Consider the following 14,485-nt stretch of genomic DNA (forward strand, 5'->3'; position numbering starts at 1 on the left):
TCCCCGAAGGGAATTCCTTATTTCCTTTTTATAGATGGGCACTATATTTGCCCTTTTCCAGTGTTCTGGAGTGTCTCCCGTCTTCCATGACTTTTCAAAGATAATTGCTAATGGCTCAGATATCTCCTCAGTCAGCTCCTTGAGTATTCTAGGATGCATATCATCAGGCCCTGGTGATTTGAAGACATCTAACTTGTCTTAAGTTATTTTTGACTTGTTCTTTCCCTATTTTAGACTCTGATCCTACCTCATTTTCGCTGGCATTCACTATGTTAGATGTCAAATCGCCACCAACCTTCTTGGTGAAAATTGAAACAAAGAAGTCATTAAGCACCTCTGCCATTTCCACATTTTCTGTTATTGTCTTTCCCCTCTTGTTGAGTAACGGGCCTACTCTGTTCTTGGTCTTGCTCTTGCTTCTAATGTATTTGTAGAATGTTTTCTACATTTTGCAGGCTCCCTGATGATTGAAACATTTCTGCCTTCTGTCACCTGATTCTGTTTCCTCCCACTGCTTTCAGTGTTGATTTCCCCCAAAGATATCCTTGTCAGTTAGAGCTCGTCTTCACTAGAAAATTAAGTTGTTATGAGGAGTTGTGTTAATTAGCATGCATAAAGCATGATTTTAGCACTCTGTGTAGATGGGGACCATTTTTTAACATCATGTCAGATGATGTTGGAGCCATATGATTAACTACAACCAGCTGACACACTGTTCTTACTTACACTGATTGCACTTATTGGTCTCTTGTTTTTCCTCTCTTCCAGTTCTGCCCATGCCCTCTTATGCCCATTCATAATACCACTGTATATCTCCCCACCTCTTTTGTCTCTGCAGTGGTTCCCTCTCCTTTTTTATGAAGGTCACACTTGTAGTCTTCAAAGCCTTCTGTAACCGCCTCCCCTGTGCCTTGTGTTTTCTCCAGGCTTTCGTCCTGATTTCTCCATTTGTCTCCTGTTCCTGTGGTGCTTCCATATTTGTGCCTTTGTTGTGTCCCCTTTTATGCTTTGAACAGTCCTGTTAGTATATGATAAGTATCTTCCCTTTTATCCTTCAACCAATTCATGAAAACTCATTTATTCCAGATTTGATTGACCACTGGATGTGTGTGTTCTAGTCTTTGATTGGCATGGTTTACATGTCATAAAATTCTTGTACCCTTAAAGCTCTCTGGGTTTGGACTAAAGATTATAACTTCAATGGATTTATGCCAAAATACAGCATCTGAGAATTTGGCCTATATCATAAGTAATCGGTGATCAAAGAATAAAAGGTTTCCATAACATTTCCTTGATTGAAGTTGTTGCTGCATCTAGTATTGATTTCTCTGTGCAAGACAGAAATGGGTTAAGGTAGTAGGAAAGTGGTGTTTCATGTTACGTTTGTCTGTAAAAAATACCCCACTGCAAAGATTTAATGAGGAGTTTGTGTTTTTATTATGATCTTGCTTGGGGTTTTTTGTTTGTTTTGTTATTAGCAGAGACCTTAGGGCAGATCAATCATGACCTTTGTTAAACAAGGCAGTAGTTGTTGGGGATAGAAATGCTACTGACAGCAAATAAAGGAGATTTGGATGTTAACTACTTCCAGTTTTCAGCTAAAATTGGATGCTTTCCATTTTACAGTTTACTACAAACAATGCTATATTTGATTTCCTGTGTCTGTGAAGCCTATCTGAGTTCTTGCTGGTTTTTACAAATGTGTTACAAAATCTGAAGATATATCTAAGGTCGAAATTTTGAGTGATCAATAACCTTAGGTTAAGCAAACAATTCTGGTTCCGTAGATGGCTATGAAGGTGAGTGTGATTTTTGTTAAATCAGATCTCATAATAAGGTTTGTGGTTTAAACAGATAAAGAGAGATTGTTTGACCTTTCTGAACTGCAACCTGTTCTTCATTTGCTGCACTCTTAGTTTTCATTGAAGTCGATTGTACTAACTGAAATTAAGGGTATACTCTCCCCCACATTTTCATCAGACTGTTTTAAAAAAACCCTCCCTAAATGTATGTTATTTTGGAAAGAAAGGAACACCATGCCATTAAAAACCAAACAACAACAACTAACTTTAGCATTTTATGATACAGTGATGTATCAAGTTCTAGTAAATAGTTATTCCATCTGGTGCCGTTCGGGTAGTAAAAATTTTAAAATGAACTATTTTCTGGTCAGAACTATTTTTTTCTAATCTCACTTTCTCTTGGAGATAGTAGTATGGAGCAGGGCAATTAAAATATTAACTGGACTTCACTTTGACACTGCTAAGCAGTTTGCTTTATCTGAGGGGATTTCTTTGACATTTGGAAATGTTTTTCATGAAATTTATAGTTTAAAGCGCGCACGCTTTATCCAGAACTAGTGATAGCACGTTGCACTCCCATATGGGGAGAGGTGGGGTTCAGTGTTTAGATTTCTCACTTCCCAGGTTCAAAGGGGCAAGGAATTGCTATGAAAACCTTGCGTGAGGAAGAGAAATTGCTGAACAGTAACTTCTCTGACAAACTGGGGATCATGGTGATGGGCTCTCTAATCATTCTCAGTCCACTTCTTCTTATGGGTCTTAGAAAGGGGAGTGGAAAAGTCAGGCTCTCTGGGCACCCAGGCACCTATCGCTTTGGTACCTCATAAAGTTAAAAAAAATAAAATTACACTTCGTACATGACATCACTATCTTACTCAACCCTGTACATTGGTTCCATGAGTTTCTGCACTCTGGTGCATAATGGTTTGTGGGCTTTTTATTAATATTTGCTTTCCCTGTTACAGGAGAGAAAATTCTGCAGTATTGCTTCCAAATAGGGCTTTTAATATTTTTTTTCCTTTTAGTTTGACTAAAAATCAGTTTTATTTTGTTTCCAATTGCATTTTTTTTTTTTAAATCTCAGGGATACCACTGTACAGAGCCTTACTCTGCAGCCTTCCGTTACAGATGGCCATATTACATATGAAGACTCACCACTGGTCAGTACTTAAATTATATTTGTAGATTTGAAAATCTATTTTCATTTATAAAACAATGCTAAAAAATATATTGGAAGCTCCACAAAGACCAAGGAATTCTGGGCTAAGTTATAAAATTCTTATCCCTGTGGTCTGGGTACTGTAACTTTCATGAGAATATTATAATTCAGCAACAGAATCAAATATAGCAAGACATTATTGGCAGTATAGGACCATTATTGTTCATTTCACATACATTTTCTGTGCCACAAGCTAATCAGTGTAGTATTCTGGGGTCTTGGTGTATCTGACATGCAAAAGGAGCATATTATTTATTTCACTTTGGAATTACTTGATGCCCCTCAAATGCTGATGCACTGAAATTTTTCCCATGTCTCCCTTCCAGCTTCTAAACACACAGCCTACATACCCAGTGACTCAACCTCTTGACACCGGTGCCCCACTCCCTAAACTCTTTACTGCCTTCTGCTCCATCCTCCCACACAATCAGGACCCAGACTCCAATCAGCAGAATCTATTCCTGACCAACCTCCTCCTCTCCCTCCCAGCTGCAGCACCCCGTTCCGCCTGGTTCTGCTTTAACAGAACCACTCTTGTTTGTCACGTCAGCTTCACCTCATTCTCACCCCAGATGAGTGGCATCTCTTCATCCTCTTCTAGCATTCCCTCCTCATTTCAGTATCACCTGCTGCCCTTCCTCCATACACACCAATACGCTGCATGTTGGCAAGGCCTTTTCCATGTGTGCACAGGCAATCACCATTCGTGCACAGGCACATGGTGTGCACGTATGCAAGAGAATCTGTTTCTGCATGTCATGCCATTCACGGAGTTCAGGTTCTGCTATGATAGATGAGGCCTTCTCTCCCAGCAGCATTTGCCCATGCATCCACTCCATTAGCTAGACAGAATCCAGAGGTAGTCTTCAATACTACGTATGTTAAGATTTTTTTTTTACATGGGAGCCTGTAGTTAGACTTCCAAATCCATATTCAGACACCAAGATCAGTAGTTTGATTTTTCAAAATGCTGAACGCTTAACAGTTTCCATTGACTTTCTGTTGGAAGAACACTGGGAGTTGGTGAGAGTTGCTGAGAGTTCAGCTCTTGAAAATCATGCCACTGATTTAGGTGCCTGAACATGGATTTAGGAGTCTACCTTTAGGCATCCAATTTTTAAAATCTTGGCTGTAATTAAGGCTATGTTTTAGTCAAGGTATTTTTAGTAAAAGTCTTGCACAGGTCACGGGCAGTAAACAAAAATTCACAGCCCGTGACCTGTCCACGACTTGCACTATATACCCCTGACTAAATCAGGTGCTCTGGGGCAGGGGGCAGCCCTGGGGCGCCACGGGTGCTTGGGGAGAGGGGGTGGCCCAGGACCCCCACTGGTGCTGGGGGGTGGCAGTGCTGGCAGGCTCTCTACCTGGCTCCGCACAGCTCCCCAGAAGCAGTGACATGTCTCTTGGCTCCTAGGCAGAGGCATGGCCAGGGGGGCTGTGCACACTGCCCCAAGCATGGGCTCTGCAGCCACCATTGGCTAGGAATTGTGGTCAATGGGAGCTGCGGGGGTGGTGCTTATGGGTGGAGACAGCGCGCGGAGCCGCCTGGCCATGCCTCTGCCTAAGAGTCACGAGAGGGACATGTTGATGCTTCCAGGGAGGTCCATGAGGTAAGTGCCGCCCGGAGCCTGCACCCCGACCCTCCTCCCATGCTCCAGCCCCCTGCCCCAGTCCTGAGCCCCGTCCCACACCCAAACTTCTGCTGCTGGGGGGCGGGGGAGTTGCGGTGGCCCGAGACTGCCCCAGCAGTGGCCAATGCGGCTTCCCTAGGGGTTGCCCAAGCTGCTCAGGCGGCCCCTGGGCCAGCCGCACTGGCCACTGCAGAAGTCACGGAGGTTCCAGAAAGTCACTGCCGTGACCTCCATTACAGATTTGCAGCCTTAGCTGTAATATATAATTTACCTGTTTTCAATTAGAAATACAAAGGAAAACAGAGCTAGGGTTCATACATTAAAATGTGTTTTATTTCAATTCATTGTGTTTGTGTATATATATATATATAGCTACATATGTGTGATTGCGGCAGAGAGTCCTGTGGCACCTTATAGACTAACAGACGTACTGGACCATAAGCTTTCATGGGTGAATACCCGCTTCTTCAGATGCATGTAGTGGAAATTTCCAGAGGCAGGTATAAATATGCAAGCAAGAATCAGGCTAGGAATAACGAGGTTAGTTCAATCAGCTAGGGTGAGGCCCTCCTCTAGCAATTGAGATGTGAGCTCCTCCCTTGGTGTTCACACCTCAACTGCTAGAAGAGGGTCTCACCCTACCTGATTGAGCTAACCTCGTTATCACTAGCCTGATTCTTGCTTCCATATTTATACCTGCCTCTGGAAATTTCCACTACATACATCTGAAGAAGTGGGTAGTCACACAGAAAAGCTTATGCTCCAATACGTCTGTTAGTTTATAAGGTGCCACAGGACTCTTTGCCGCTTTCACAGGTCTGGGCTAACACAGCTACCCCTCTGATATGCATGATTGCTTATGCATATTTAAACAGAAGTAAATCTGCTATTATCAATTCTCTGTAAACTATACAGGATTGGGGCTTATTAAAGGAGTATTGTAATACTTTTCTCGGAGGTTTGCTTCCATGCTGATGACTGGTTCGGCTCGATAATGATCTAAAGCAGTGCAGACTGATGCACATTCATTTTCATCATCTGAGTCAGATGCCACCAACAGAAGGCTCAGTTTCTTTTTTTGGTGGTTCAGGGTCTGTAGTTTCTGCATCGCCGTGTTGCTCTTTTAAGACTTCTGTCAGCATGTTCCACATCTCATCCCTCTCAGATTTTGGATGGCACTTCAGGTTCTTAAACCTTGAATGCTGTATCTATCCTTAGAAATCTCACATTGGTACCTTCTTTGCGTTTTGTCAAATCTGCAGCAAAAGTGTTCTTAAATCGAACAACATATGCTGGGTCGTCATCTGAGACTGCCGTAACGCAAAATATAGGCAGAATGTGGGTAAAACAGCAGGAAACATACAGTTCTCCCCCAAAGAGTTTAGTCGCAAATTTAATTAATGTATTATTTTTTTAACGCTCGTCATCAGCATGGAAACATGTCCTCTGGAATAGTGGCCAAAGCATGAAGGGGCATACGAATGTTTAGCATATCTGGCATGTAAATATCCTGCAGTGCTGGCTACAAAAGTACCATGCAAATGCCTGTTCTCACTTTCAGGTGACACTGTAAATAAGAAAGTAGGCAGCATTATCACCTGTAAATGTAAACAAACTTGTTTCTCTGAGTGATTGGCTGAACAAGAAGTAGGACTGAATAGACTTATAGGCTCTAAAGTTTTACATTGTTTTGTTTTGAATGCAGTTATGTAGCAAAAAAAATCTACATTTGTAAGTTGCACTTTCATGATAAAGAGATTGCACTACTGTACTTGTATGAGGTGAATTGAAAAATACTGTTTCTTTTATTTACCTTTTTTACAGTGCAAATGTTTGTAATAAAAATAATACTATGAAGTGAGCACTGTACACTTTGTATTTTGTGTTGTAACTGAAATCAATATATTTGAAAATGTAGAAAAACATCCACAAATATTTATAATACATTTCAATTGGTATTCTATTATTGTTTAACAGTGCGATTAAAACGGCAATTAATCATGGTTAATTTTTTTTAATAGTGATTAATTTTTTTGAATTAATCGCATGAGTTAACTGGGATGAGTTAACTGCCCTACTGAAAACACACATTTTTGGTATTAACAGGACCCATTTCTTTCATCAGTTTTTCAAGCAACAATTTATTAATGCTTTAACGTTATATTAGTAATCACTTACTGTCTCTTTGTTTTTCTATATTAACTTATAGAGGGAAAATACAAACTGTTACTACAAGAAACTGAGAAATCAATATTGCAATATTTGTGTGTGTGTGTGTGTGTATATATGTATATATATATGACAGTTCATTTCTTCTGTCTTCTAGGTGAAATCAGTCAAGTTGGGGCATATTCTGGTTATCGATGAGGCAGACAAAGCACCTACAAATGTTACCTGTATTTTAAAAACTCTTGTGGAAAGTGGAGAAATGGTTCTGTCGGATGGAAGGCGCCTTGTTGCCAGTAAGTTGCTTTTATAATCTACGGTAAAACATAGTATGTTGCCATATTACAGCAATTGCATTTATTAAGCCATAGCTACAAAAGAGTCGAGTGGTCGAAAAAATGTTTGCTGTGCAAATGTTAGCACTTAGAGTTTTAAGTGTGGTACTTCTTTGTAGAGAGACTCCGTAAACATGCCCGTGAGACACCATGTTAGTGTTTCAGTAGTTATTGTCATGGAAAAGTTTTCCGAATTGGCAACCGTCTCGGATGTGGATTCAAAAATCAAGTTGAGCTCTGTCTTCATCACTTCCAGTAATAAGGATGCATTTGACCAAATTGTGCTCTTGGTTACATCTATGCAGTCTTATTGCTCAGAACATATTCTGGTCTGCCAAATCCATATCTTAGGTTTTGGGTCCCAGGTTGAATTTTTTCAGGGCTGGCAGTTAGCAAAAATCTTTGTGTGTTTTTTTTGTTGCTGTTTTACTTGTACGATGAGAAAATTTCATCAAGTGGAAATCATTGGGGGAAAAAACTGAAACACATTGGAATTTTTACAGTTACTTTTCAGAGTAGAGCTGTATTTGAAGTGCATCTTCACTGTTTGTCAATACAATGCTATATGAAAAGGAGTACTTGTGGCACCTTAGAGACTAACCAATTTATTTGAGCGTAAGCTTTCGTGAGCTACGGCTCACTTCATCAGATGCATACTGTGGAAACTGCAGAAGACATTATATACACAGAGACCATGAAACAATACCTCCTCCCACCCCACTCTCCTGCTGGTAATAGCTTATCTAAAGTGATCACTCTCCTTACAATGTGTATGAAAATCAAGGTGGGCCATTTCCAGCACCAATCCAGGTTTTCTCACACACACCCCCCCCCCAAAAAAACACACACACACACACAAACTCACTCTCCTGCTGGTAATAGCTTATCCAAAGTGACCACTGACCCTACAATGTGCATGATAATCAAGGTGGGCCATTTCCAGCACAAATCCAGGTTTTCTCACCCCACCCCCACCCCCATACACACACAAACTCACTCTCCTGCTGGTAATAGCTCATCCAAAGTGACCACTCTCCCTACAATGTGCATGACAATCAAGGTGATTGCCAGCAGGAGAGTGAGTTTGTGTGTGTGTGGTTTTTTTTTTGGGGGGGGGGGGTGAGAAAACCTGGATTTGTGCTGGAAATGGCCCACCTTGATTTTCATACACATTGTGAGGAGAGTGGTCACTTTAGATAAGCTATTACCAGCAGGAGAGTGGGGTGGGAGGAGGTATTGTTTCATGGTCTCTGTGTATATAATGTCTTCTGCAGTTTCCACAGTATGCATCCGATGAAGTGAGCTGTAGCTCACGAAAGCTTATGCTCAAATAAATTGGTTAGTCTCTAAGGTGCCACAAGTCCTCCTTTTCTTTTTGCGAATACAGACTAACACGGCTGTTACTCTGAAACAATGCTATATGTGTGATGAAAATAGAGGTGGTGTTTTTCTTTTAAACAGATTAGGAGCACAGATTTAAGTGTGAATGAAGTAATTATTCAGTATTCATGTGATACAATACTAGAATTATACTGGGTGACCACAAATCTCTAGGGTGTCATTTAAAAGAAATAGTTCTGGTTGTTTAAATTAATATCCTGGTTGTGTAATTGTGAGAGGATTCCCTGTGGTACCAATGAAGATATGCTTGCAGGGAGCAGGTGGAGAAGCCTAGCCTGAGCCAGTTTGCACGTTCTCACACGTGGCTCTGGCTTCTCACAGCTTCCTGGGGGTCTTCAAGTTTGTGCACAGGGTTTTCTGTAGGAGGGCAAGCCCCAGATCTCTTCTCCCTGCCTCACACAGGGCAATATGTAGAAATCTCCACAAGGGGGTTCTCATGGATATATCTCATGGTACCAGCCTTCTCCCACAAGTTTTACTGAAGGCACAAGTTGTTCTGGTCCTGAGATATTCAATGCATCATTGAGCTTGGAACAAATTATTCCTCTAGGTTTATGAAACAAAATAATTATAGCAAGTGCCTAGAGCTCTCATAGTGGAGCAACATGCTAATAAAGCCTTTGGGTTTTTTGGAAGATGTACAGATTTCTATTGTTTGTTTCATAAATGGCAAAACTAAAACATTTTTAACAATCTGTTTTCCAGATCCTGCTAATGTAGATGGGAGAGAAAATGTAATAGTAATTCATCCTGATTTTAGAATGGTAGTTCTAGCAAATAGACCCGGATTTCCTTTTTTGGGTAATGATTTTTTTGGCACACTAGGTAAGTGATTTGTATTAAATGGGAGCACTGTAAATCAGGTATATTTAATGGTCTTGGGTGTGGGAGAACATTAGCTTTCTTTCTTTTACTTGATCTCATGGTGAAAGGAAGAGTGGGGTGGTTGGGGTGGGGAGAGGACCCCTAAATCTATTACTTCCGGGTCCAAGGCAGGACACTCATTGCCTTAGACATGACCCTGTTTGGGATGTACATCTGTTCAGCAAGAAAATTAGTTCCACATATTTTCCTGTGGGCAAGGGCAATCCAAGACCCTTCCAGGAAAGTGGTACTCAAGAGCAAATGTTTTACAGCCCTGTGTCCGTGTTGTAGACCTGTTCCCAGTGAAATTCACCCAGCAACACTGGACCAGGATGTCTTTACTATTCCATAGAACTTTCCCATGGTTAAATATGTCCTCTTCTTCTGCTCACATGGAAACTCCTAAAGAAAACTGCTTTTAGTCATAATTGTCCCGGGCTTAGTTCTACCTTTTGATGCTCTTTCCAGGGTTCAAAACCCCTCTGCTTTCATGTCAAGATCATCTTCAGCAGGGCCCAGTAGTGACCCTACATCCCTATGCCCTAAGCTTTAGTTTTGCGTCAGAGTACTCCTGAAAGAGCTGATCTTTCTCCACTATTCATTTAGCTCCCTGATGCCTTGAGTGTGTTATAAAAGTGATCTTCCTCAGCTTTTGTGAACTTCTGTTCAAGCATCCTGGAAGACTGTATCCTTTCCCCAGCCCATGAAGGATCGACAGTTTTATTTTCCAAATATAAGCAAAAAGAACAAAACAGTTCCTGAGCACACCATGGGCTACAACTTCCTGGGGACATTCCCCTTTGTCTTTCAGTCTCTCCTGCTTGAAGGCCTATGGCAGGATTCTCCTGTACTCCTTTAACAGAGCACCTTCCAAAGCTGCTTTCTTGGAGGCTCTTTTTCCCTCCAATAGGTTCCCACTGCCTGTGCTTGCTCCTGCTCCATGAGCAATCCCCCTTTCCATACTGAGAGCCTGGCTCATTATAGCCCTGGGGTACCCCACTCTCATCATTGGTCCAACTGGGCATATCTGTTCTAGCACAAGGGAGCTGAGCTTCCTTCATTTCCAGGGGCCAGCCACCCTGTGGCACTTCTTCATTCAGTCAATTTCTGCTGCTTCTTCTTGAAGTTGGTTTCTGGCTGTTGATCTCCTTAGCCAGGATAGGGGTAAAGCTCTCCATACTTTCCCACAACTGTCCATATTGGTTCTTCATAGTAACAAGTTGGTCCTTTACACGTGTCCTAGTTTTTGCCAAACATTTTGCGCCCTTTTCACCTAGGCAAATTACACTTCCCTTCTGATTTTCCCAATTCTGAACCAGGAATGGAAAACACCTTGTCTCTTTGACTTCAGAAGCACATTCAAAGTGAAGTTAGAATGATTAGAAGCAGGAAAATAAATCCCTTTTTCTTTGTTCTCTTCAAGAGTTGAAGGAAAGGCTTCCAGATGTCCTGTTATGCAATGGCCAAATGGACCGGGTTTGTTTTCCATAGGCCTTCAGAAATTATCTGTACTGAAATTTACTGTCCGCACCACCTCCTTGACTGAGGAGAGGTGGTAGTGGACAAATTTTGAAAAGCAACCTCCTGTGGTCTAAACAGGCATTTGTGGAGAGAGCACTTATCTGCAGAGTGCTTAAAGCAGGACTTCATGAAGAAGTTCTCATTTCTCGGGAATTATAGTGACAGTTCAGAGGTTCCTGTTGCATCTCTTTTTTTTTTTTTTTTTTTTTTGCCAACTTTGCCTTCAGGCATTTCTAATTCAGCTTTCAGTCTCTTTATTCAGGAAGAGTGAGTTAAGAATTTTGTATTTTCAAAGGTAACTAGTGATTTTTGGATGCCTCGTTTTTGTGTGACCAGCATGGGAGGACTTCAGGTGGCCTGATTTTTCAGTGGGTGGGTGCTCAGTACTTTCTGAAGGCTTTCAGGGTTTTTCAACTATACAAGGTGGATATTATCTATTATTATTACACTCCCTTTGTATTAAAGCTTAAATGAACCCTATATATATTTTTTATTTTAGGGGATATTTTTAGCTGCCATGCAGTTGATAATCCCAAACCACAGTCGGAACTGGCTATGCTTAGACAGTATGGACCGGATGTTCCTGAGTCAATCCTTCAGAAACTGGTGGCTGCTTTTGGAGAACTGAGGAGCTTGGCTGACCAAGGAATTATTAACTATCCTTATTCAACCAGAGAAGTTGTAAATATAGTAAAACATTTACAGGTACAATATGCATTATCTTGAATTCAAAAGAATGCAATAAATTAAATGAACAGTAATGCAATATACTCTTTGAAAAACCTTCAAGTACTGTAGATAAAGATTTTTTTTTAAATAAGTAATAAATCAAATTTGTGGATGGAAGGATTTGTCCAACAACTGCATTTAGAAAGGGTAACAATATCTAGATGCTCATTTAGCACAATGATAGGGTTCTATATGTATGTTGGTAGTTAGATCTTTGTGAACATTTATTTGTAAGTGTGTACAATGCATACAATACATTTTTATCTTTCATTATTTTCTTTGTGTGTGTGAGAGAAAATGAACCTGTTATGCATTGTTCATATTGGTTTTTCTGATAGAATTCCCTGAGCTTTTATAAGAATAACATAACTTAATAATTTACACTTTTGCCTGCTGTTTCATTTTTGATTTACATTGCCTTTATGGGAAATTGGACACTGTTGCTTAAGAATAATAGATCAAAAATCATATTATGTTGTCAAAATTGTACATGCATATGGACTTGGCAAATAGTTGCTCATGTACCTCACACAGTCAAAATGCAATATCCTGAATTCTGATTCAATAATAAAGTTAAAAGGTTTAAGTTAGGTTCTGCTAATAGAAGAATAGCTATATAACTTGAAACGTATTTGCTGCTTATTTGAATATGGAATGTTTGTATTTTCTACTATTTATAATCCGTGATGTAGGTATTTTAATTATTATAGTGCTGTTTCTTAGATTTAAGATCTTACTGTGTTAAATTTATATTTCCTAGAAATATTGTTGTAATAATTATTTTAATATAATGTCTCTTATTATAAGTTCTTTGGCAAAAGTACCATTTCTACCTGTATGTTCATACAGCACAATGGGGCTGCATGGTGAGGGGGGGAGGGTGTCAAATTTGTGTGTGTGACACTAAGATATTATGACTCAGAAATAGTATAGTTTTTTTTACAATGATACTTATACCTAGTAATTCTAGATTTCTGGAGCAGGGACTTTGTCATTCTGCAGTTTTAGTTGTTCTTTAGACAATATTTCTTGAATGCTGATGAGGCCTTTGGGTGCTACCATAATATAAATACAGCATAACAACACTGATAATTTGAATGTTTATGAAGTAATACCTATCCTGGGCTGAATGAGCTACAGGTCTGAAAGCTGAGGTGTTATTGACCAGGTCATAGTGATTTATCAGATTAATAGAAACAAGTATCATGTGTTATTAGTAATATTAATATATTAAAACAAATAATCAAATTTTAAATGAAAGAGAAAAAATGGGCTGCCAAACTGCTGAAAGGCAGATTTGTTTCGAAGAAAAACAACCCTTTTGGTTCTTCCTTCTTAATGCCACACCCCCAAATAATCTGTAATTAGAAAATATGTTTTAATGGCAGGCCTCACCAAATGACAGCGTTACACTGCTTTATGAGTTATTTTTCATAGTGCGCAAGAAGTGTACAATATTTGAAGAAACACGGCTTTGTTAGTTTTCCTGATGCGGATTGTTTGGGGAAAGCTGTGGCAAACAGTTGGTTGGTTCTCTTCCTCAATTTCCCTCACTGGAGTCAATTATTAGTGCAGAGTTACTTTCTGGGAACAGAGTATTGGTGTGTGGGGCTGAGATTTCCGAAAGAGGGGTTTCCCTGTGTGCCTTTTGTGCCCACTTCTGTTGAATAACTAATGTATGTAGTGTAAATAAACAAGTTGCACTAAGTAAATATGCAGATTGCATCACTGAGTTCTCCTTCAATGCAAAACCTATCTCCAAGGCCCTGACGTCAGCTACTGCTTAGCAGAGGGGCGACAGTTTACAGTAAATTGTATTTCAAAACTGGCAAGTAAAGGAGGTGGGATTGACCTAATGTAAACAATTAGTGTAACTAAAAATATAATAGTTATTCTGGAGTAAGGACCTTGCCGGACTTCAGGGAGGGAAGGGAGAGGAGGAAAGGAAGGAGGGAAATGAGTCAATGAACAGTGCTGGCCTGTAGGAAGGAAAGAGGTAATTTAGTCATATGGTTAAACAATTTCCTTTACAGCAGTTCCACAGCCTCACTTTCTTTGTACTCATGTGGTTGTTTTCTTTCATGTAATTTTGGAACTTTTCTGCTTCTACAGAAAGGGGTGAGAAACTAAGGCAATATCTTTGTTTTTGGCAGAAAACCTGAAAATTTTAAGTGTATGAATCAGAAGTAATAGCACAGTGATTATGTAAATCTCTGCATTCTGACTGTCAGCCAATCAAAGTACAGTGATATGCATACTCTATGATTATGGAGACATAACCTTATGGAGATTATGAAGATAAATCACTCACACCCAGTCATAATGCAGGGATTGCAGAACTGAGGAAACCTGTTAAGCTGTGTTCCAATAACAGGTTTCTCAGCATGAGCACAGAGATGCTGAACTATTTCAGTAAAATGGTTTAGATTGAATAATAGAATACAGTGTTAATAGGTTGCTACTGTGCTTGCTATTTCTTCAAAAAAGTAGTTTTAGCAAAGTATTTGGTAAGATGTCAAGCTACATAGAATGTAAATGCTGACGTAACAGAATGACCGTGGGAGTACCGGTAGTTTAAAGTAGATTACAATAGTACCCGTATTCGCAATTCACATAAGCTTAGATTCATGTAAAGTACTTTTTTTTTTTCAAGCCATACTATGTAATGACTTTAAGCATAAAATATATCCAGTATGAAGCTGCTAAAAGCAAAAACTGTTTTTGTTTTCAAAAATAACCAGAAATCTAGGAGTAAAATATTAAAGTACTCCAAGACACTCATAGAAGTGTTACTTGTAATGGAAAGACTCATTG

The 14,485-nt window shown here is 39.9% G+C and overlaps 1 protein-coding gene across 5 annotated transcripts in view; it reads left to right on the plus strand.

The window, feature by feature from the left end:
• The window catches only part of VWA8 (von Willebrand factor A domain containing 8), a 294,392-nt gene that overhangs the window by 165,167 nt on the left and 114,740 nt on the right, over window positions 1–14,485 (plus strand). For all 5 annotated transcript variants that reach the window (XR_012159153.1, XM_073345760.1, XM_073345752.1 and 2 more), the window contains 4 exons: window positions 2,887–2,962; window positions 6,982–7,117; window positions 9,263–9,382; window positions 11,442–11,647. Coding sequence is in view for 4 of the 5 variants with exons in the window: in XM_073345760.1 (XP_073201861.1) it covers window positions 2,887–2,962; window positions 6,982–7,117; window positions 9,263–9,382; window positions 11,442–11,647 (538 nt within the window). In the remaining variant the exon portion in view is untranslated. The remainder of the gene's footprint in view (window positions 1–2,886; window positions 2,963–6,981; window positions 7,118–9,262; window positions 9,383–11,441; window positions 11,648–14,485) is intronic.

This window comes from Lepidochelys kempii, chromosome 1 (genome assembly GCF_965140265.1).
Source record: "Lepidochelys kempii isolate rLepKem1 chromosome 1, rLepKem1.hap2, whole genome shotgun sequence".
Lineage (NCBI taxonomy): Eukaryota > Metazoa > Chordata > Testudines > Cheloniidae > Lepidochelys > Lepidochelys kempii.